This window comes from Echinops telfairi, unplaced genomic scaffold (genome assembly GCF_000313985.2).
Source record: "Echinops telfairi isolate 266 unplaced genomic scaffold, ASM31398v2 ScPeMD7_9;HRSCAF=40, whole genome shotgun sequence".
NCBI classification, from domain to species: Eukaryota; Metazoa; Chordata; class Mammalia; order Afrosoricida; family Tenrecidae; genus Echinops; species Echinops telfairi.
This window is the reverse complement of record NW_022103906.1, coordinates 43,165,650-43,189,620: the sequence shown is the minus strand read 5'-3', so window position 1 is coordinate 43,189,620 and position 23,971 is coordinate 43,165,650. Positions and strand designations below refer to the sequence as shown.

Sequence of the window (23,971 nt, the reverse complement as noted above, 5' to 3'; positions counted from 1 at the left end):
AATGTTAATTAAGTTGTCATTATGTGACGGACATAAGCTAACAACTTGATGTACGTTAGACAGCTAATTTTCTGTAAGAGCATTTTGGTTGACTGTAGGTTCTGCGAGGGCAGGAATCTTACCTATTTTGCAAATAGCAGATCCTCTAGAAGACTTCCCAGCTGTTGGCGGTGATCAGTATTTGTGACTGACTGCTTTTAACTCTGCAAAGTTAGGTACTTTATCCCAAACTCGGAACTCATTGACACCAAAGTCTCCTTACTTTGTCCCGTGCCACTGAGTGCCTGAGCCCTCTACGGGGACCCATTCCCTCAACGTGGAACTTACTGCTGTTGCTGAGGAGGAGGAAGGAACGTGTGAATATTACTGTTGTTTTATTCTTCTCATAGCAAAAGGCAAATGTGTAACTTCTGCTTTCTATTTTCTCAGTGACACTACGATATTATGGTTAACATTTAATGCCAGGGCGCAAGGGGATTTATTTAACAGGATTTCCTAGGCAACAGAATTTTAACCACAATGCTTTTAAATCCCATTGAAACATTCTCTACGTAGTATTATTTTTATTTTCAGTTTTAATACATAACAACATAATGAACATGACTAAACTGTGTGTGGATACTGTAGTACTCTAAAGTTCTCATTTTTAACTATAATTACTGTATAATGATGTATATAAAGAAGATGTGGGTTTTTTAGTTAGATAAAAATCTTGGAACATCTCATTCAAATACATTTTTGAAAATTTCAGCCTGTTTTTAATTTATGATGTGGTTATGTAAATATATTTATATATAACGATAAGGAAATAGATCAATATACATATGTTTATGTGTTAAGTATCAAGGTAGCAGACAGACATTGTGCCTCTGATCAAAGGCTCCTTCAATGCAAGAACACTTTGTTCTAATGTTCAGCTTCCCGACACTATCACTGAAGACAAAATGGGTACATAGCAAATGTGGTGAAGAAAGCTGATGGTGCCTGGCTATCAAACAATATAGCACCTGGGGTCTTAAAGGCTTGAAGATAAACAAACAGCCATCTAGCTGCGAAGCAACAAAGTCCACATGGAAGAAGCACACCAGCCTGTGTGATCATGAGGTGTTGATGGGATGAGGTATCAGGCATCAAAGACCCAGAACAAAAAATCATATCAATGTGAATGAAAGGGAGTGCAGAGTGGAGAGCCAAAGTCTATCTGTAGACAATTAATTGCACATTCCCTTACAGAAGGGTCACAAGGAAGAGATGAGCCAGTCAGGGTGCAGTATAGCACTGATGAAACATACAACTTTCCTCTAGCTCTTTAATGCTTTCTCCCCACCACTATCATGACCCTAATTCTACCTTACAAATCTGGCTAGACCAGAGCATGTATATGGGCACAAATAAAAGCAGGAAATACAGGGAATCCAGGACAGATAAACCCCTCAGGACCAATAATCAGAGTAGTGATACCAGCAGGGTAAGGGGAAGGTGGGGGAAGAAAAGGGGAACCAATCACAATGATCTACATGTAACCCCCTCCCTGAGGGATGGACAACAGAAAAGTGGGCGAAGGGAGACATCGGTTGGTGTAAGACATGAAAAAAAAAAATTATAAATAATCAAGGGTTCGTGAGGGAGGGATGGAGAGAAAAAATATGAGCTGATACCAAGGGCTCCAGTAGTAAGAAAATGTTTTGAAAATGATGATGGCTGCAAATGTACAAATGTGCTTGACACAATGGGTGTATGTATGGATTGTGATAAGAACTGTATGAACCCTCAATAAAATGATTTTAAAAATTTATGATGTGGTCATTCATCTTTTTTTCACAGAGTGTAGCCAGAAGATTTACAATTAAGTCAACTGAACTTACTATGCAAACAAAGTGGGTTTACCTCTTAAATTCCTGAAATAATTGTTAAGGGCTCTGAGTGAGCACTGACTTGGCGGCGGTGGGTTGGGTGCTGTGCAATGCAGGTGTCATGACCAGACCTGTGGCAATAGGACAGGCATGGACATGCATTTTCATCGTAAGGCTTAAGTTCCACTGTATGGAAGTCGCTACAGTGAGACCACACCAGAGGGTCAAAGAATCAAGAATCACAAGGCAAAGAGACTGATGTAGAGGGTTAGAATCTAGGCAAGTGGGTTAGATTTGTGAAGGCATGATCATCAAAATATTGACTTGATCAGTCTTGGACCAGAATCTAGTACACTGAATATGGGTCTGAGCCTAAAGATGTGATGAAAACAGGGAAATACTTAGAATTCATTGGGAAGAATGTCTTAAAGTAGTTATAAAAATGCATTTGCTTAAAAAATTAAAAAAAATTATCATCTAACATTTCTCTAGTGTTAGCATGAAGGCTTCCATGAGGCCGATTATAAACCTTGCTAATTTATAAGATGGCTAAGTGATCTAAGTGCATCACTTAACTTGTTTTTTATTTGCTTGTTGTTTTTTTCACTTAACCTATTGGGTCTTGGTTTACTTCGTTAAAGAAGTGGGGATGGTGATATTGAATTAAACCTATCCATCAAGAGGAAATGAAGTAAAATATGTAGAAGAACTATTTGTAGAAATAGTATGCAGAAATTATGTAAACATGATTTCAAATTATCTCAATTATTATCATTTAAAATTCCATGGTGTTTTTAATCAGAAAATAATTTAGAATTACTGATCAGTTATAGGAAACTTAAAAAAAATCTTTTGTATCCTTAATTAATTGAATTTATTTACTAGTAGCTCTTCACTGCAATGGCTAAGAAAAATTGTTACAATTGCTAGTTTAATGTGGCCACAATAGATCTGGGCTTATTTCATTTGGCTAAAACCCTAGTGAGAAATTAATCATACTTGGGAATCACTGATGGAGTTTTAGAATTCCAGGCCCAGGGAGAGGAAAGGAATTTGTGAGGGTGTTGTATATAGTCTGTTAGTGAGAGTAAGTATTAAGTGCCAAATGAGGAGAGGGCAAGTATGTGACCTTCATGCTCCTACCCCTTAGCTCCTTCCCCTCCATCCCTATTCAACCTGTAGAAACAGCAGCAATCACAGCTGTCTTCTATGATGAGCCTGGATGGGGCTCCACATCATCTCCAACAGAGGGCTGAGGAAGTCATTACCATTGGAACACAGTAGGCACATGTGATGGAACAGAATTATTATTTTCATTCCTGGGCATCAAGAGATTTGGAGTGGAAAAGAGAATTTTTGTTTCAAATCATCTCACTGTATTTCTTTAAATCTGCATCAATGGGATATGTTTCGAACACTCTAACAGTAGATAAGGGATACATTATTAAAGGGAAATAAAGGATACAGAGTTTTATAATAAACAGCCTCAATCACACTTCTCACCACATCCACATAATGGCATGTGGCAGCTGCTCAAATGAGTATCTGTTGAATAAAAAAATGTCCGCTTGATTAGGTTTCAAAAGATGCTTTCAAATAAAATAACTTTAGACATGCTATATCTACAGGTAACAGCGGTGAAGTATTTGTCTTTGGTTAATCCCTAGTCCCTTGTATGGCCTGGCAGAGAGTTGCCACTCAATGTCTGCCAATGAATATACATTCATCTCCTGGGCATGCTAATGAAGATTTTGGAAGTATAGTTTTGGTTGTGTAGGAAACACAAATCCCACATTCTACCATACTTTAGCAACTAGTGAGCCAATCTCTGAAATAAAAATGGCATAGTGTTTCTTGTCTGGTTTTAAAATGAACACTTTCATTACTGCCTGTCACCAACTTGATTTGTCCATTAAGTGCTATGCTGTGATTCTGAAGCAACTAGATTTCAAAGGCTTACAGGAACACTAGTGATTAAGCTAACAGAGATGATTCAGGTAATCAGCTTAGTCCTAGTGTTGAAAAGACTACAAAAAGGGAAGAAAAGGCTGCTTTTAAACTTAAACTCAGGTTAAGGAGCTATGGCATTTATATTTGAGAGGAAGTATAAAATATGTATTTAATCAGGCTTTAGGTTGTGCTCCTAAAAACCTTTTGGAATTGGAAGAATTGCCTATTTAAAAATTTTGCTCTACGGGTCTAAAGATAGCGTACTGGTGATATGAGTATGTAGTTAGATGGCAGGGTATAAAAGGGAACTGGGTAAGTTAGAGAAATAGCACACTGAAGCATGGTGAGAGAAAGAAAGAGAGAGAAGGGTGGGAGAGAGAGAGAAAGAGAATGAAATTTGAAGGGCACCCAGAAGGAAAAGGTGATTAATAACCGTCAAACGGCAGCTGGGCAAAATGAGGACCGGACATGAACGGCAGTCAAAGGTAACTTCAAGAGCAGTTTCACTGACTTCAGGGATATAGACATTTAAAAGGTTCTTCTGTTCTTATACAATCTCAATTTATCGATGAACAAGCTTGGGCCTACAGAGGTGAGATGAGGAGGCTGAACTGAAGGCCTGCGAGTAAGCACAGAGTCATGGTGTCGGAAGGACAGTGCTTTTTCCTCTCCACCACACTGCGGGGCAGGGAAGCATGGGCAAGACTGTAGGACTCCTTATATTCCATGCAGGCATGAAATACGTCCAAGTAATAAGCAACTACACATTTTGGCTTTATTATCTATAGGACAGACAATAATTTAGGACTCCCACTTATGTAATAAATTCACTAACTTGCAATTTAGTATCGATTAAAAATAGTTGAAGAATCAAGTTCCGTTTTTTTCCATATAAAATATAAAGAAAACGTTTTATGTAATATGTTTCAAGTCAGATGCAAATCACTTTAATGAAAGGTGCTGCTTGAATCACAATTTGGTAAGCCATTAAATGTAATGTTTAGATCTTCTAAAAACATTAGTCAAGCAATAAATGTTGGTTAAAGAAACCAAATTGCAAGGTGCTCTAATATCCAGAGACTCCCTTAAATAGGCGAACAGTTTAATAATACTTGCACAACTATAATGTAAGCTAATCTAAATCATAGATGCATTCTTCAGTCTAAGTACATTTAATATTATAATCAATAAAATAGACAATTATTGATTAAAGAAAGGCCCAGAATTCTGGGAATTTTTCTGGATGGAATTTTCTATAGGCAATAAAGGATCTTACTGTCATAATATTAGTGCTTAGCTCATGTTAGAGATTACAAATAGGGAGGAGGTAAAGTTTTAGGTGCTAGGAGTATGTGCACTGAGAACTACATAGTGTTCAATGAATTTCTGTTATTTAGGGGTGATGATAAGGAGGAGAGAAGAATGTTCTTAGATAGTGAGGGAACTACAAAGAAAGAAAAATAACTTCTTAGCATGTTATTAAACCAGTTGCATAACTTCTTTACTGAATCTTTTCAACGAAAAAAATTTTTTCTTCTCACTGGGAAAATACATCTAATTTTATAATAGAAATAAAAGAAATAATAAATATAAATTTAAAGAATTTTCTTTGAAGGAAGCATTATTGATATTAACATATTGCAGTAGATTATTAAAGGAAAATCAGCATATTGAAAAATCAGAGAATTAGTTTTAAAAATTTTAAATAAGCAGTATTTATCAGAAAAACCATAAGCTAGCATAGATATGAATTGCTGTTCATAAAATGAATAAAAATTTAGTTATTATTGACATGCATTTTCTAAAATTCCATCACCCATCAACTAGATTTCATGTTAGCTTCAAAAAAAATTAGCCTGAAATGTTAAGATTTCTTTTATGTCAAAATCATAAGCAGTATAATCATAATTATAGCATTTTTGGAAATCTCACTGGATATTGCTTACAATATTTTAAAGTTAATTGATGTCTTCGAAAATTGTCAAGGGGAAAAAATTTCTGAATAAAAACTTTTGAGAAACAAAGAGTTTTTGAAATTTGTTTCTTGGGTTGAGTTTTTCCTACTGCCAGTGATTTTGAAAATAATATTTGAAATAGTTCATTTGCAGCAAAATGCATTTGTATTTTATAACTGTTTCTTCTCAAATTATACTTCTATTATAGCTACTTAAAGCCACACAGTTTTTTGTATTTACTAAACAAAGATTTTGAAATCACTGAGCGGACAAGTTCCCGACACCTGTCCATTCTAGGACATGCCACTATGCGTTATGTCCAGCAATAAGCCACTGAGATGCCATGATCTCAGCCTAATTGCCTTGGCAACTCTAAACTCAGCCCGTCAACCAACCAGCCAACTGACAAACCCACAAAATGTCCATCTGGAGTCTCCTAGGTCTCAAGAGAAATAAAGGCTTGTCTTTCTCGGTAAAACACGGAAAAATTCCAGGATAAAGCATTTTCAGTCCCTCAAGGCTTATAAGGATTTGCTATCTTAATATAAGCACAACTGCTTTATAACTATAAATCCATTTGCAGGTGAGAACTTAAACAATGGAGGAAATACAGAATGTATTTAGAGAACTAAATGGCCATAATTATAAACCCATTATTTGTGGGAGTTTTGGAAAAAGAGATATGAAAATATCTTGTTTAATAAAAAAAGAGGCTGAGAAAAGTCATTCCAGACTTAGAGGGTCAAGTTTTGAGAGGTTGAAAGAGAAACCATCTATGGAATTGATTCTGGTTGGAAAGACTCAATGTTCGGGTTCTAAGAACTGGGGATTATGTAAACAGTGGCTACATGTTGAGCAAAAAACAGTTTCAATTTAGGAGTTACTGGTAATCCCAGAGATCCATATCCAAAGAGCTAGCCAGTATGACTGTACAAAATCTTAGTCACCTGCATTTATGTTTTCGCTCTTTCTGTGTTAAAGTAACCTTTTATATTACATGTTAATAATGGACCTGAAAATTCAACTTCCCACGGTTGGCAGTATTAAAACTTAAGTAATTTCAGTTGTAAAAATGCTATGGAAGAAAATCTTGGCTGCACAATATAGGTCCACGAGAAAGAATGGAATTCACTGTATTAAAACCATCCCCCAAATCAATTAAAATGCCCACGTCTAAACGCTACTTGGCAGCAACCACATCAGAATTTGGGGGGATGAGAGCATACTCTGCATTTTAAACAAGCCCTGCTCATGATGCTTTTTACTCTCATAAAGCTTTGCAATCTCAGAAGCCCACAGAAGCAGCTCTACTCTGTCCTGTAGGACTGCTATGAGTCAGAATTGACTCGGCAGCAGATGAGTTTGTTTGTTGGTGTGCACGTTAATGTTTAGGAATCACTGGGATACATTTTAAAGGGAGAAGCTTCTGCCATTTTAATGGAAATCAGAATTCACTAGAGGTATAGTGTTTGATGCTAAGGATACCCTTAGTAGAGCACTGTGGCCACAGGCAATTCCTTAAAGCCACAGTAGAGAGTCTCTGATGTTTTAAAGGCAGGACTACTGGTCAAAAACAAACTCTTTGAAGTATTAGAAGAGACATGTCCTTAACCTGAAGTCTTTAGAGTGACAAAAGTTTTATGGCTCTAAAGCAAGAATGAAAAACAGCACAAATATTTTGCATGAATGTGGTTCTGTCTTTCCCTTCAGATGCAGGTTTCAATTTATCAACACAGCACTTCAGGCCAGCCAATTAGCTGACAAACAAGACTGAACCAATTTTCCATGGCTTCTCTAGGGACATGAAAGGAATGGGCAGAATTGGACTTTGTATATACATTCATACACACACATACACACACACACTCCAATTCTGCCCACTCCCTCCAATTATATATATATATATATATACACACACACATATGTATAATTGGCATATATGCATATGTAACTGGTGTGTGTGTGTGTGTGTAATATTTGTGTGGAGAAATAAGATTTGCTTAGCTAAATATTTATAGTCATACAATATACAGTTTATAGATTTCAGTATAATACATTTCCAATGCAGTCATACTGCTTTATGAAAGATGTTATTAAGATTTGCAGAGTAACACAAGGAAGTGGAAGTAATGAGAACTCATAAGAAAAAGTGGGCCTTGAAAGGGAGGAGAATCAAGTTTCATACTGGTTCACATTAGGCCCTGAATTTAGACATTATTATGCCAAAGTTACTCCGATGACATTTACAAGCTTCGAAACTCTCCAGGAGAGAATCTGCAACAGGATCAACTTACTTGGGAATTTGTTCTCTAAAATGGAAAACTTAAGAGGAAATGAGAACACTATATTCTTTTCTGTCTTACTCGTGCAAGAAAAAACAAAGTTTGAAAGGTGATTATTTAGGAGAAAATATTCAATCTTGAAACAGAATTTAATCTAGATTTAAAAAAAAAGAAAAACCTTAACAAATAATGTCTAATAATTTGGTTTTATAACCTGCTCTACTGTCATTTATTTCCCCATGACACTACCTGTAACCGGTAGTTTTGAAACAGTAAAACCAATACATATTTATTCCTTCATATAATCTTTTTAAAATACTTAAAAGAAAAAAATTCTTATGAAATTATAAAGGATGCTTACAGCTGAGAGCAGAAAGGCTGACAGTGGTTCTGATAGGGAAAGACCTGGCTATTGTCCTCATGGAGATTAAAAAACCAAAGCCAAGACCCACTGCTGGGGAACTGAGTCTGGTTCAGAGAGACCCGATAGGGCAGCGCAGAACTGCCCACAGGGTTTCTGAGACTAAATCTTAAGGAAGCAGACAGCCTCATCTTTCTTCATCGGAGGGATTGTCTGTCACTCGGAGTTGCTGTGAGTCAAATTCGACTCAATGGCACCCAACAAAATCAACCACTTAATTTCATTGGGAAAATGCCTAAACTCTATCTTAACTACTTTGATAAAGCTTCATGAAAATTTGCAAACCAGTCCTTACTGGTTTTGCAATGAACTGAAGGTGGGAGGAAACGGTAAACTTTTTAATGTTTTCAGAATACTAGAAAAATTGCAATCATACTTTTTCATCTACTCTAGTAAATCAACACAGGAATTAAATACAAAATTTCAAAGTAATTTCACCCCAAATTCCGAGTCTCTCTGAGTTGAAAAGAATCCCTTTTTTGGGGGGGGGGTGGTGGTGGCCCTGGGCATGAACTGCCAACAGAAAAGAATCCGGAAGGAAGCAACAATTCAACTCTTTTCTGACTTACTAATGTTTTTCATTATTTAAAGTGAGTGCTTTAAATAATGCCAATAGCAGGGTAGTAATAGGGTAGTAAAGCTCATTCCCTCTTGAAGTTTGCCATGTTGAGCTGAAGTCCACTATCAATTTAAGACAAATCTCTGATCTGTCTGAAGCCTACAGGGAGGCTTCAAAAAGTTTGTGGAAAAATGCAATTGAGAGATAATGGCATTTTTTCACAAACCTTTTGGAGTTCTCTTCACACTAAGATTATACTTCTAAATCTAAAAATAAATTAATCTAAAATTTAAATTGTAGCCATACTATAGACAAGATAATTAAAAAGAGTCCCATTGCCTGTCATGATCCAGTGAATTCATAATTATCGCTGTTACATTAGCAGTTGGTTTATGTTTTTCAGAATGAAGAATTCATTCATTGTTAGGGAGCACTAATCAATTAAGGGAAGAAATTGGAAAAAAAGAAGTGAATATACCAGAGGAATGACAAAATATTCTTGTATGCATTGTTTTAATAAAATTGTATATCTTTTTTATAATTATATAAAATGTTTTATTAATTTTGATAAACAAAATTGTATTAAAGAGTATCCACAGGTTGGAAGATATAGGATAAATTCCTTTAAAATATGCTAGTTACATTTTCAAACAATATACTCAATGAGTTTTCAGGTGATGAATCTGTATATTTAATGCAACAGTTCTAATTATTTCCTAAAAGCAGTACCATGAATATACTGTGGTGTACTCATAGTTCCTCCACTCTACACATACAGACAGGATACACGCTTTTATAAGAAATTATGATATGCCTTAGAGATCATTGACTTTTGAAATATGTCTTTTCCTTCTGCTTACTTAGCCTATTATAGAATATAAACCATTTGTGCTACATGATATGTAAGTCAAAAAACTAAAAATAAAATCAAGGGGCTGAAGGAAACTAATTAGAAGTTCATCTTAAATTTAATATTTATGAAAAGTAGTATATAAATAGTTCAAGTAGAGAAATAGAAAAGCTTCTCTACTGAAAATTTATCATAATTATTTAGTAAGTTAAAAGTATACTGCAATGTCCTTAAAACTGAAAACTAACTTTTAATACAAAGTTTCATCATTATTGTCTACTAGAATTTTCTCAAAATAACTGTCAAAAATCTGAGGGAATTAGAAATATTAAACATAATAAAACAAAAATTGAAGAAAATAAGCTTTAACCCGAATACATCAATTACTTTAAAAAATGGCTTAAACTTCTCAAGGCAGAATGAGTAGCACTGAATCTTCTTTTTATCAAGATATTACTATTGCTTCTTTCACTATCCTCTGTGCCTGAGGTAAAGTCCATTAATGTAGAACAACAGCTCTAGTCCTCAGAACACAGCATCCATACCATCTTGGGAAGGTATTAGAAATGCAAATTCTTGGTTCTTCCTTATCCCCTCACCATATTTACTGAACAGAATCTCCGGTGATGTGTGCTAGCAATTGATGAATTAATAGACACTCCTACTAGTCTTATTTATACTAACTTTGAAAGTCACTATGGAATCTGTAAATACTGTAGTCACCTGACTTTACCTCCCTGGACTGAAGGGAAAAAAGAGGAAGTACGGTAATTAAATATGAAAAGTAATTGGATAATACGGGGTCAGGAATAAGTTGTGAAAAAGTGAATAGGGTGCATAAGCAAATGTGGTGAAGAAAGCTGATGATGTCCAGCTATCAAAAGATATAGTGTCTTAAAGGCTCGAAGGTAAACAAGCGGCCATCTAGTTCAGAAGCAACAAAGTCCACATGGAAGAAGCACACCAGCCTGTGTGACCATGAGGTGCTGAAGGGATCAGGTATCAGGTATCATCAGAATAAAAACATCGTATCATAGCGAATGAGGGGGAGTGTGGACTGGGGACCCAAAGCCCATGTGTAGGCAACTGGACATCCCCTTACAGAAGGGTCACGGGGAGGAGACGTGCCAGCCAGAGTGCAGTGTAGCAGCGAAGAAACATACAGCTTTCCTCTAGTTGTTAAATGCTTCCTCCCCCCGACTATCATGATCCGAATTCTACCTTACAAATCTGGCTAGACCAGAGGATGTACACTGGTACAAATAGGAACTGGAAACACAGGGAATCCAGGACAAATGCACCCTTCAGGGCCAGTGATGAGAGTGGCGATAAGGGAGGGTGGACTAGAAAGGGGGAACCAATTACAAGAATCTATATATAACCCCCTCCCTGGGGGATGGACAACAGAAAAGTGGGTAAAGGGAGATGTTGGACAGTGTAAGACGTGACAAAATAATAATTTATAAATTAACAAGGGTTCATGAGGGTGGGGAGGTGGGGAGGGAGGGGAAAAATGAGGAGCTGATACCGAGGGCTCAAGTAGAAAGCAATGTTTTGAGAACGATGATGGCAACAAATGTATAAATGTGTTTGACACAATGGGTGTATGTATGGATTGTGATAAGAGTTGTATGAGCTCCCAATATAATGACTTTTTAAAAATTCAAAAGAAAAAAATAAAAGTGAATAAAGCTCCCACTAGTATTTATACAACTTATTTCTAGATAATAGAAATGAACATAACCAGTTGTTTTTTGTTCATGAAAGCAATTTGTCTCCTTTATGCCCTTAGGGGTAGAAACCTCTAAAAATGCCTATGAGAATGGGAGGATATAAGGGCCATTATGAGAATTAGAAATATAGTCAGTTCCTAGGTTGCAAACTTCTGATTGCCATACAACCATTATTTATGAAGCCCCCAAGCCCAGGTTCCTAGTAACAAATGTGCACCACTTCATGAAGTGCATCAAAGCCTTAGCAGCACTATCACGCCGTCATTATGGTATAGATATTTCAATGCATTGGAAATATTTCTTCAATGTTCTTGATGCATAGAAAGGGACACTTGGGAGTATATACAAGCACCTGACAGACTAGGTACAAACTGTACCTAACTGTTCCAGTTTACATATAAATCAGATTTTAAGACAGATTTAGGAACCTTAGTAATTTGGTGACTGGCAGTATAGCAGATAGATCAATGGCCCTGCAATAATACTGTATGGTAGGCATTCAGTACACAATACTTTTACTACTAATAATCTTGATTGTTCCTTTGATTTAATATCACCTTCTCTTTAAATCCAGTGATGATGTAACTTTTCTAGAGGTTAAATTCTTTCTGAAATTGCTTGTCAATTATGATATTTTCTCACCTGAAATGAGACGTTGGAGTTTATATTATTCCAAGTGAAATTTGTTTTCTATTTATCCTAAACTGTTTTATGAAAATATGGTTGAGTGTTGGGATTTCTTTCTTAAGGTTTATATTTCAAACTAATAAAATCCACTCACTCAATGCCATTGAGTGGATGCCAATTCATGGCAACCCTATAGGATCTTGTGAGTTTCCGAGAGTGAGTTTATGGGAGTAAAAAGCCCCGTCTCCTTGAAGGGCAGCTGGTGGTTTTGAACTGCTGGCCTTGCAGTTAGCAGCCCAATGTGATGCACTACACTCCTCTCAAACGAATACAGTAATTTTTAAATTTTCAAAGAACAAACTCCATTCTTTTCCTTTGTCATTGAGCAATAGGTAGGATGGAGTGTGGCCTTGGTGGTATTGAGAGAAATGAATCGCCTTATCCCTTTACTATGAGGGTAGAGTGGAAGGAAGGAGAAGGGAAAACTATGAGTGGTGAATTTTAGAATCCTATATTTATACCTGGATTGTAGCATTTTATATAAATATAAAACCAATGAAACAATACATAAAATTACATAATGACCTTTACTGAACCTTCAAAATAGTTGATGGTTGTGGTTTTACTTTGCTCAGCAGTTCTGACAGTGAGTGTGTTATCTCGGCAAAGCTGCTGGGATGTCTGGAAGCTAAGGAAAACTGTCTGCCCGATGGCTACACCCAACCATGTCCTACGTCCCATCCAGCATTCGAACACTGAAGTGACCACAAGAACCTATCATGTAGCTGTTATTTTGAGAAGACGGAAAACATCTGTTAATAGCCAGTTATCATATAATTTGTTAAAAACTAACCAAATTGCTATTGTGAACTACCAATGGGGCAAAAAGGAAAAAAAATTAAATTGTAAGGAATATGTGCACAAGGGAATTTTATTGGCACACATATTTTTAAATGATCAAAATACACATATGCTTATGTACTTCAAAAGAGATGGCTCAACAGTTAAGTGCTCAACCACTAGCAGGAAGGTTGGTGGTGTGAACAAGCGCAGAGGCACCAGGCAATCAGCTTCTAAAAACCCTGTGGAGCTACTGCATGCAGCACACTGTGGGTCACCAGGACCAGCACCGACTGCATGACAACCAACCATTCTTAAAACACTGCATCAAATAGGCAAACAGGCACCAACAGAAGTCTGGTGATTCTTTCCGTTTTAATAGCAGTTGTGGATGGCCAGAGTGTAAATAAATACACTGGTCTCTAAAATAAATGTTTCAAAAAAAAATGTTTCTAAGACAAAAGCCTTAAGTGTTGCTTCTCTTCTCTGCCAATCATCCAGGTTTACAGCTTTTAAGGGCATCACCTCCCCCTCAAACAAACCCCTACTAGCTACAGGCTCTTTAAGAGACCCATACAGTTCACAGGTCACTGCCCTTCCTGCTTTTCTTTACGCGATTGTTTAAAACACACAACAGTCAAATGGATCAAGAGAGAAGGGGTGGCGGGCAGTACTGTATCCTCAGATCAAAAACCAGACTCACTGCCATCAAGTCAATACTGGCTTGGGGCGACCCCATTGGGCAGAGTAGAACTGCCCTTGTGGGTTTCCGAGATTCTAACTGCTCATGGGAGTAGAAAGTCCCATCTTTCTTTTGGGGACTTTTGGTGGTTTTAAACTGAGGATCTTGTGAATCGAAACCCAAGTTGTAACCACTAGGATTTATGATTATTTCATCAACAATGACATTCCAGGAAGTGGTGTCAATTTAAAAAGTTCCTTTATCATACAGAATATTAGAGATGATTACAGAACATAGAGAAATAAGCAAAGACCCTACTGGTAATACAAATATTTCCTGGAAAACTCAAATCATAAGGCGGTCAAGTAGCTAATATATACTTTGGGTCATTAAAAGGGTGAAGAATAAAATTTCATTTTGTGCGGCTAAAGTGATACACGCCATGTTAAAAATGCACCTCACTGCACTGCTGCTTTGGGTATCATCATAGGTTGCTGCATTATTATAGCTGGTTTTAACATATACAGATAATCCCTTATGTACCTCTTTCCAATTGTGGTTACTAGCCATCGGTTTTTGTCATTCACATCCAACTTATACAGAACAAGCTTAGCTTCTAGCACAATTTTGTTTATTTTTATACGAGGAGTTAACAGACTCGCTCAAAGTAAGATATAATTACGTCTTATTAATCTTTCTCAAAGGCTCTTTTAAAGGCACTTTGTTCTTTCCTGTTAATCTGATTTCTTCTGTGATGAAACAAACGAAAACCAAACCCACTGCTGTCAAGTAAATTCCAACTCACAGTGACTCAATATAGGCTTTCTGAGGCTATCCAAAGCTCAAAGTCACTGCCATCGTCGATTGCAACTCATATCGGCCCTCTAGGACCAGGTAGACTGCTTGTGTGGGTTTCTGAAACCATAACCATCTTACTGGAGTAGAATCTCTTCTTTCTCCTGAGGAGTGGCTGGTGGTTTCTAACTACGGATCTTGTAGCTAGTAAGCAGCCCAATATGTAACCACTACACCACCAAGGCTCCTTCTGAAACTATAAATCTTTAGAGAGAAAGTAGCCTCATTTTTTCCCCCGGGGAGTGCCTATTGGTTTGAACCACCAACCTTGTGGTTGGTAGGCCAATGCCAATCTTGGTGTTAGAGGCAAGAAAGACAATGTTACTACTTTTCTCCATTTCTTCTTCTAGACAACTTTATCAAGTCAACATCAAAGAGGGAGGGGAGGGAAGAGCCCTAAAGTGTATTATCCAAAAGAACAATTTCCTCTAGAATGATAAAATATTAAATATTTCTGAGTATCAAAGTCTCAGTCAGATAAATGAGATTCCGACTTTAATCAGATCCAAGAGTACACTGGGCAGCATTCTGTTCTGCACAGGGGCACAATGGGTTGGAATCCACTTGGCAGCACCTAACAACACATTGATAAGGACTAAAGCCAATAAAAGCCTCCCCCCACACCACCAATCTTCTACATCGAACAACTCTGACTCCTAAGTACTGTGCGCATTTCTCTAGAGATTACTCCCTTTCCTTCACTCCTTTTGTTTTCTTGGAACAATAAAACTGGCTAGAACAACTCTTGCGGAAACCAAGATGAGGGAGAGCAATGAGAGGACCAACAAGTATTATTCAATCTGAGAACTAAGCCAGTAACATTGAAAAGAAACCACAAATTCCAATTGATGTGAGTCATTTTTCTTTATACCTATACTGCAAAATAACTTCACTGTAGAAGCATGTTTATTCTTTTTAAAAAATGTACTGCTGGACATCATTGGCTTCATCAAGAATGAGAAATTTCTCACAAGGTATAATTGAAACAAGGACAAGAGGGAGATAATTTTACCAGGAAGTACCAACATGGGAAATGCCTTGATAATGGATGGAAAATCTTTTTAGCCTAAACTTGAGCAAAACGCCATTCTGAAAGATAAATGCATCTTTCCTTTTGGTTCTCTTTCAATAGGAGAAATATATAAAAAGTCATTTTAGCTTAGACAGGTAGCTCGTTTATGTTTTTAAAACATACGTTTAAGAGGATTCTAATGCCACCACCCTCACTCCTTTTACAAACAGAAATTTGAAGTTGTTATTCTAAGGTTTAAACTGTTTTGTTTTTTAATTTTAAACCTTTGAACATATTCATAGATTTTACAGATGCCATACCATTAAAAAGAAACATCCCACAATCCACATGCTCTTTAGGATATTTTTATTAGTATTAGATCTTTCTCTGGTTACTTGAAAATTTTAAATAAACCTAAACCAAATCCACTGCTGTGGAATTAATCCAAGTCATAGATACCCTGTGGGGCAGAGCAGAACTTCCCTGGAGGGGTTCCTAAGGCTGTAGTTCTTAACGGAGGAGGGCTGCCACATCTTTCTCCTACAAAACGGCACTGGGTCACAACTGCAGACCACTGGCTAGCAGCTGACTGTTTAAGCACTGTGCACTAAGGCTCTTAGTTTTTATGTAGGTGATATAATTAGATAGTATCTCTTAGGCTTCAAGTATGGAACCTTCACATTTTCAGAGAATAGTTCTTCTTGGTGAACATGACAAAAGTGATCTTAAAATGTACACTTGAAGGGAATGAAAATTATATATATATTTTTCCCCTGGCAACTGTAAAGACAGCTTTGCCTCAATTTTCAGGAATGGTAATGCTAATTTCAGGTGTTAACACTTCTACTTACTATTTCAAACTGTAAATAGCATAGGAAGCAAACCGGCTTCATTGTACTCGCAACTTCTAAACTCCTAATATTTTCCAAAGGCTGCTGAGAGACTCAAGTCCACTACTTGGGAAATCAGTGCTTTAAACAATCAGGGTTAGTGTTACTGCTTTGCTTAGACTTGGATTTGACTAAGTTGTGAAATGACTTATTCATTAATAATCATATGCCTTTTTCCTCATAAAGATAGAGGCTTCTTGTTAATGACCAAAAGATTGCACTAGATTCATAACATAACCTTTCACTATAGTTTTAGTACTCATTTGCTCTTAAAATGGCAAAATCTTTGGATTAAAATAATAGTAACATAGTTTTAAAAGACCAAAAGTGATTAACGTGTTAAAGTTTTATGCAGTTTTCCCCTAGAGAACACAGCTCATTGCAAATAACTTAGTTAAATTATATCTTGCCACTCCTAAGCTGTTACTTCAGCAAAATGACCAATAGTTTTGAGAGAGGGAAGTGGATCGAGACAGAATAGTATTGGGAAAGGGGAAGGAAAATAGTAGGATAAATGAAATATTGGCATATTAAAAAAACACATATTTGCATTTTAAGGAAATGCCAATGGGATTTATTTAAAATCTCTTTGATGATCCTGTGGGGTAGCAACATGGTTCAAGTTAAATATATCAAGTACAGAGTAGGATGTGTATGTATAGAAAAAAATTCACTTAAAAGGCAAGCTCTAAAATTGATACTACTAGGTACTGGACAGTGTACATAAAATACAGTGTTTTCATTTGTGTCTTTAAAAGGAATACATGTATATACACATATGCTTGTATATACAGAGTAATTTTAGAAGGATGCACAAGATACAAAACTACTAGAAACAGTAGTTTTGCTATTTTTCAATGTCTAGACATCTGTAGTTTGAAATTTTACTATGTGCATGTTTTCCCTACAAAAAGACAGTGATTAAAAACTACTAAACTATAATATTTTTAAAAATATGGAAAATTAAGAAAAAAAAACCGTGACCTCTTGACATTATACAAGAAAATATACTAATATATGATGCTTTGCTTTCCTATGGTTTATTTACATAAAATTGAGTATATTTACTTTATGACATAGTAATTATAATCCAACAATCCACATGACACTAGATTGGGAGAAAAATATTTCCCCGGCACCTCATTGTTGCAGCACAGTGGATTATGGACTGAGAGAGCATGCTGATATTTTGCAGCTTCTCCTGACGGGCAGGTCATTACTCACCATTTCTCTATGAAATTCAAGAAATCTTTAAGAAAGCGTGAGATTTTTTAAGACTCTTGTTAGGCAGTGATGAATTTTACATCACTTTATTGTGTAGGCATTACTTTTCACTTCTCTTTGTGGTTTACTTTAGCTGTTATCCTGCCAAAGACATTTGGTGTTTTGGTAAAGACAGATTTAAAATACAAAACGACTAAGCAAAGTTCCTATAATGCATACAAAGGTCGGAATAGGTTTTGTGAATAATTTCAATGAAATTCAGCAGCAAATACACACACACACATTTTTTCTCAGAAAACCATGGAAAAATTGAAAAGTAAGCCCTATTCTTTAAAAAATGAAAGCAAAGGAGAAAATAAAGTTTAAAGAAATGATAATGGAAGCTGCTTATTAAAAATGAGTATCTGGGGGTTTATTCCAACATCAGCCTCTTCAAATGGTGCAACTAAGATAAATGTTTATTTTACTGAAAATATTTGCAAAATTACAATATAAATACATGGTTATATTAAGGTAGGATGACTATATATAATGTATTCTTATCCACAGTTATAAAATGATTGCAGTAAATATAGCACACTCTTGATGAATTTCTAGTACACAGTGTTTCTTATTAAAGTACATACAGCCTACTATTAAGTAACAATTACCTAGTTTTCAAATGTACATCTTAGGAAGTTTTCAGGATGGAAGGATACACTAAATCCCCCAAAACCATTTTTGGTTGGTGAAGGTTAGTATGCTGGCAATTTTGAAATTACATCATATTTATTTTGCAATTGTTATTAAGCTCTTTGTATTTCTTTAACTTAAAACTGTATTTCTTTAATTTGGCTATTTCCTTAATAAAGCCACATCAGTTAATCATTTTTAATTCTAGTATAGTATCATATACTAAGTTTTCATTAGTTACTTAAATACACAGCAACAATGAAACAGTATCATTAAAAACCTTTTTTGTTTGCACAAATTCTCAAATTAATTTTCCAAGGATTATGGGGAATTTCCATTCTATGTATAGTCTCAACTACAATATTAAGCTGGGCTAGAAATGCTTTTTTATTGGTTCTTGTTCTTTTAGAGTACAAATAGGAACCCCTTTGCTGAATGCATTTGGATTTGTTTTAAAAACATCTTCTACCCTTCTCTGTTACACCCACCTAATGGAAACCTGTTACGACAACAGGTCCAACACAAACATGCATGCAAGAGTTCATTCTATAGTTTCTAACTACAGTTACTGAAACACATTTCCCCGGTCTAGTGACATAAATGTACATCTGTTATATACAAAAGGTAAAGTGCATTATTAAATTAGTGAACTGACAGATTGTCTGCCTGGACCATATAGCTTTCAAATAGACAAATGTGAAATTCTCAAGCTAGAACCAATTATTTCAAGAGGTTCCAACTAGCTTTTCCACCCTGTCATTTATTTTTTGGCCATGCTCTTTAGTGCAAATAAGCTTGTGTTTGACTCAAGTTTAAGGGACATGGCAGCTTGGGGCTTTAACAAAAAACATTATAAAATGTGGCAGAACTTTAATACTTTTATAATACATTGCATCTTTTGCATATAAGCAACAGATTAGTGCTGCTTGCAATTGCTAGGAGCACACTGCCAACTATTACAAGGAACCCGTTTCCAAATTTCATACTATTAGCTTAGATTATTACAGTTTTGAGTATGTACCACATTATGCTTGAATTAATATGTGCAAACATCATCAGTGTTTTAGAATTATACAATGAGCTAGTAATTTTGGTTACTAAAGTGAATGCTCATTTTTTGACTCGTAACATCCAGTTGTCCTAAGAGTTTAATGTCCTAAAGGCAGGGATCCTATTACTCTGAAGGACACCATGTACACTTGCAGCTTCATTATGTTACAAATGACAATAAATAAAATGTATATTGCACAGATAAGAACAGTAGCTTATTTTATAAGATACATGGCATTGCACATCCTAATACCAGAGTTTTGAACTGGACCTTATTTCTTAGCTTATGGCTAGTGAATTCTTGGGAACTTTAAGCATAAACAAATCAGCATCATTTCATTATTTCCATTGAATTATCCATGAACTATGGAAAATGAAACAAAAAGACTGGCAGATGGCTTACTGGTTCTAGAGTATATTCAGTTGCCGGCATATATGCATCTATTCAATCTGCAGCTTTGAGGTGGTAAAATCTTTGAAGTATACATATGTGGTAGAAAAGTCGGCTGTTTGACTTTACTTAATGAAAACATTAAACAAATAATATTTAAATATGATGAACTAAAGATATCTTTCTTTAAGCCTGATATAATACATATGTGTATATGTGATCCTCAGTGAGATGAATTGACATTCTGGATGGAACAATGGGCTCAAACAGGACAACAATTATGAGAATGGTGTAGGACCAGGCAGTGTTATGTTCTGTTGTACACTGGGTCACTATGAGTTAAACCAATTCAACGGCACCTAACAACCATATGTGTGTATAGGTTTATATATACAGAGATATATGCAAACACATATACGTACATACATATATCACATACTCAAATCTTATCTGACTAAAGATGACAAAAGAAATCTTTTAGACCTAATTGATGTAAATATTTCAGAAAGGAAGGTTTTAAGAGAGTATACACTTATAGGAATAGTGGTAGGGACAATCAAATACTGCAGTAGTCACAGTTCCAGTTTGCCCAAATCTGACAGGTGGATATTCTTAGTAGGCACTATTAAGGGCAGCAATAACAATCAGTAGTACAGTAATTCAAGTGCACACTACTCCATGTACCCAAAACTTTTTTTTTTTAGCAAGCCTACAGTTATTTTACATTTAAGACTTCTTAAAAACCCTTGCTATTTTTAGAGTCTCAACACCCACCATGTGCTTTTAACTCTAGTACTAACATTATCTCCTAACCTTCAGTTGTTCTATAGTGATCCATATGGGCCACAATTATAATGAACTAATGAGATTCCTTCATGCGTTTTGAAATATAATCTGCACACCAACACCAGCATATATATCTGGATTATGGATTGTTCTTCAGTAGCATAAGCCAATGAAGTTCATTTTCTTAGTTCGTAGTGTAATTTTTTTTAAAACTGACATTACATGTATCTAAGAATAAACCATAGAGGAAAGGTATCATCAAAATAATTTTGAATTACTTAACCCATAAATCTATTGTCGAGTCTATTCTGATTCATGGCTACCCTACAGGGCAGAGTAGAACTGCCCCATAGGGTTTCCCAGGCTGTAATCTTTACAGGTATGGGAGAAAGATGTGGCACTGATTCTTTAAAGGTCTAAAGCCTTAGAAACCCCTACGGGTATTTCTAATCTTTCCTATGGGGTTGCTGCGTCAGAATCAACTGGATGCAATGGGTTTGAATTGGTTTTGGAGTCTTTATGGAAGAAGATGGCCACGTCTTTTCCTGAGAAGCTGCTGGTGGGTTTGAACTGATGACCTTTTTGGTTCATAGCCTTCTGATCTCAATCCATGCAGCCAACTCTCATCAATAATAGTTGTATTTGGGGGTTGAAATCAGTGCCCGGTTCTAAAACACAAGAATCCCCAAACCAATTCCTGGCCTAGATTTCAACTCATAGCAACCCTATAGGGCAGAGTAGAACTAGGATTGCTCCATGCCGTTTCCCAGGCTGTAAATCTTTATGGTCTCAGACAGCCTCTTTCTCCTGTGGAGCAGCTGGTAGGATCCAACTAGCAACATGTTGGTTTGCAGCCAAGGGCTTTAACCACTGTGCTACCAGAGCTTCCTTTAGACATGGTTGTATAGACTTACTGTGTGGAAGATGAATAAAGCCAAGCTAAAAGACAATTATTTGTATTCAGGATAAAATGTAGGTCAACAGATGGAATTTCAGTTCATTAAAACTAGGTGAGTTGGTACACACACAAGTATATTCATTTGTTTAAAAAATTGTTTAGATGTTGAAAAATTACGGTGGTACTTCCTGGAAGGTAAATTGGTGAATCTTATGTAAAGTAAACCTCTTTACATATTATAAAGAGCACCTTGGAAAATGCCTGAAGTTTCCTTTCAAATATATCTATAACCAATCTTCAAATAATATTTTTCCTAGACTGAAAATCTGTATTCCAAATTTCTTTAAAGAAAAAAAATGTTTTTTTTTCCCCTTTGGAATTATAAGACCTGCCAAAGTCAGGTTTATATTGGAAGTGTTGACATGGTTTTAAGGGTAGCAATTGCAAAAATGTTACTAAAATACATTAATACAGATTTAACAGGTGCACCAATCCTTCTGAAATAGTCTTAAAGAAGAAACTCATAACACCTTGAGTCCATGACACATTTTTAAAAAAAACCCTCACAACCTTCAAATTAGCACAAAAAACTAAAACATTGACATTTCCATAGCAAAGTCATAGGATGATGCCTCCCACTTAGCGGTGACATAAAAGCAATTTCTGAAACTTTGGGATGTCAATAAAAATTTAAGGTACAATAAGCAGAGGTGAAGATGGATTTGTAACTAACTTAGAATAACCAATTAAATCTCTCCCATGGCTTTGATATGGTAATTAAAAACCATAGGGTTACCACAAAATTTGAAATTATAGGAAACTTCAGTAGCTCTTAAGAAATATTATAACACTATATTTTGGGGTTTTTTAATTAGCTAGTAAGATTTGAGCCTTTGATGGCACTGTTTAATATTTAGTTATCCAATGGACAATTAGGATATTTCTGCTTTTGTTTTTATAAATAAACATATTTATACTATGCCTAAGGTCAATTTCTGTTTCTGTGGTAACTGTCCTACAGTCAGCTTAGCAGTCTTTAATGAAGTAGGAATGGAATTCTTTTTTTGGGAACTTGTGAAATAGAAATTCACACTTCCAATACTAAGTATGTATCTTTTTTCCCCCTCAGGATTATGTCATAGTGCAATGTAAACCTTAGTTACAGTATTAGAAGGTCAGAATGTCACATTTTGTGCTGATTGGCATACTTCAAAAGTCTGGAGCAGTTTGAAGCAGCTAAACTAGTTAGCTCTGGGAAGGTTGTTATTTCCCGAAGAATTATAGTGATCTATGATAACATAACATGAGAATCGGACTCCTTGAAGTTTAAATTGCTCGAGGTATTACTACTAACAAAGGGACAAAAAAGAGGAAATTTTCTTCAAACGACTATGGATCAGTACTTCTAGCCAATTTATGATTTTAAATTTTGCCTGATGGAGTTCAAATTCGCTCTAGTCGAGGGACTCTTGTTCTTCACCACTGGCCCTTCTGCCATCCATCCTCTTTTCTTTATGGCTGTTGCAAATTTTCCTCATCTCTTCTTCGTACTTGATAAAATTCTCCCCAAACCTTGTCCATGCTTTGAATGGAACAGTAATAGTATTACGGTAAGGTGGCCTCACCTCACTTACCTTCAGGAAAATGCCATATTTATTAGAGCCCACATCAAAGTAGAACCTTTTACTGTCCACTCTGAAAGAAGTCCCCTCTGGAAGCTCAACGGGATCACCATCTGCAACTCTTCTTTCTTCTGTGTCCCCTTCGCCATAGTCTTCAATGAGCTGGACCAAGGCATCGCGAAACTCAATCATTCCTTGTGCTGGGAGGACAATGGTCTGTTCCTGGCCCAAACTGTGACCAAAATAACCTATCATGCCAGTCCCCCGCAGCATGGTTTGTCGAATCCTTAGGAAGCGACCCCGCTGGTTTTCCTTGAGGTCCAGGTAGTATTTCCTATTGTCCCTCTCGATATAGTCCGTCTTGAGGACGCTGTGAGAGTGTTCCTCGGACCCCACCGAGACTGGTGGGGAGGGTGCTGCGTGCTTGGGTCTCCTCCTGGAGCCTTGCTCTTTGCTGTGGCCGTGCTCCTGCCGGTGGCCTTTCAGGCCCAAGTGGGCGTAGTGCTCGATGAAGTCTCCTAGACAGTCCTTCAGCTCCGCTGCCACCGACAGCGAGAGGGTCAGTTTACTCTTCCTGATATTGTCCTGCCGGCCTCTCCCTATCCAGACTTCGGCTATCTTTAGAAAGCGGCCCCGCGAGCTCTGCTTCACGTCGAGGTAAAACCTCTTTTTCTGGATGTCCACTCGCTTGGAGGCCAGCTCCTGGATTTCGGCCGCGCCTCCGGACTGATTCGGGGTGGCCGAGGCTGTGTAGTGGGGGTAATGGGGGTGCTGGGCCTGGGGGTAGAGCCTGCTCTTGCTTAGGCCAGAGCCCCCTAC

The 23,971-nt window shown here is 36.6% G+C and overlaps 1 protein-coding gene across 1 annotated transcript in view; it reads right to left on the bottom strand.

The window, feature by feature from the left end:
• PURG (purine rich element binding protein G) overlaps positions 1 to 23,971 on the bottom strand; it is a 36,787-nt gene that overhangs the window by 11,249 nt on the left and 1,567 nt on the right. Inside the window, 1 exon segment of the mRNA XM_004696493.2 lies at positions 23,165 to 23,967. Coding sequence (XP_004696550.2) covers positions 23,165 to 23,967 — 803 coding nt within the window.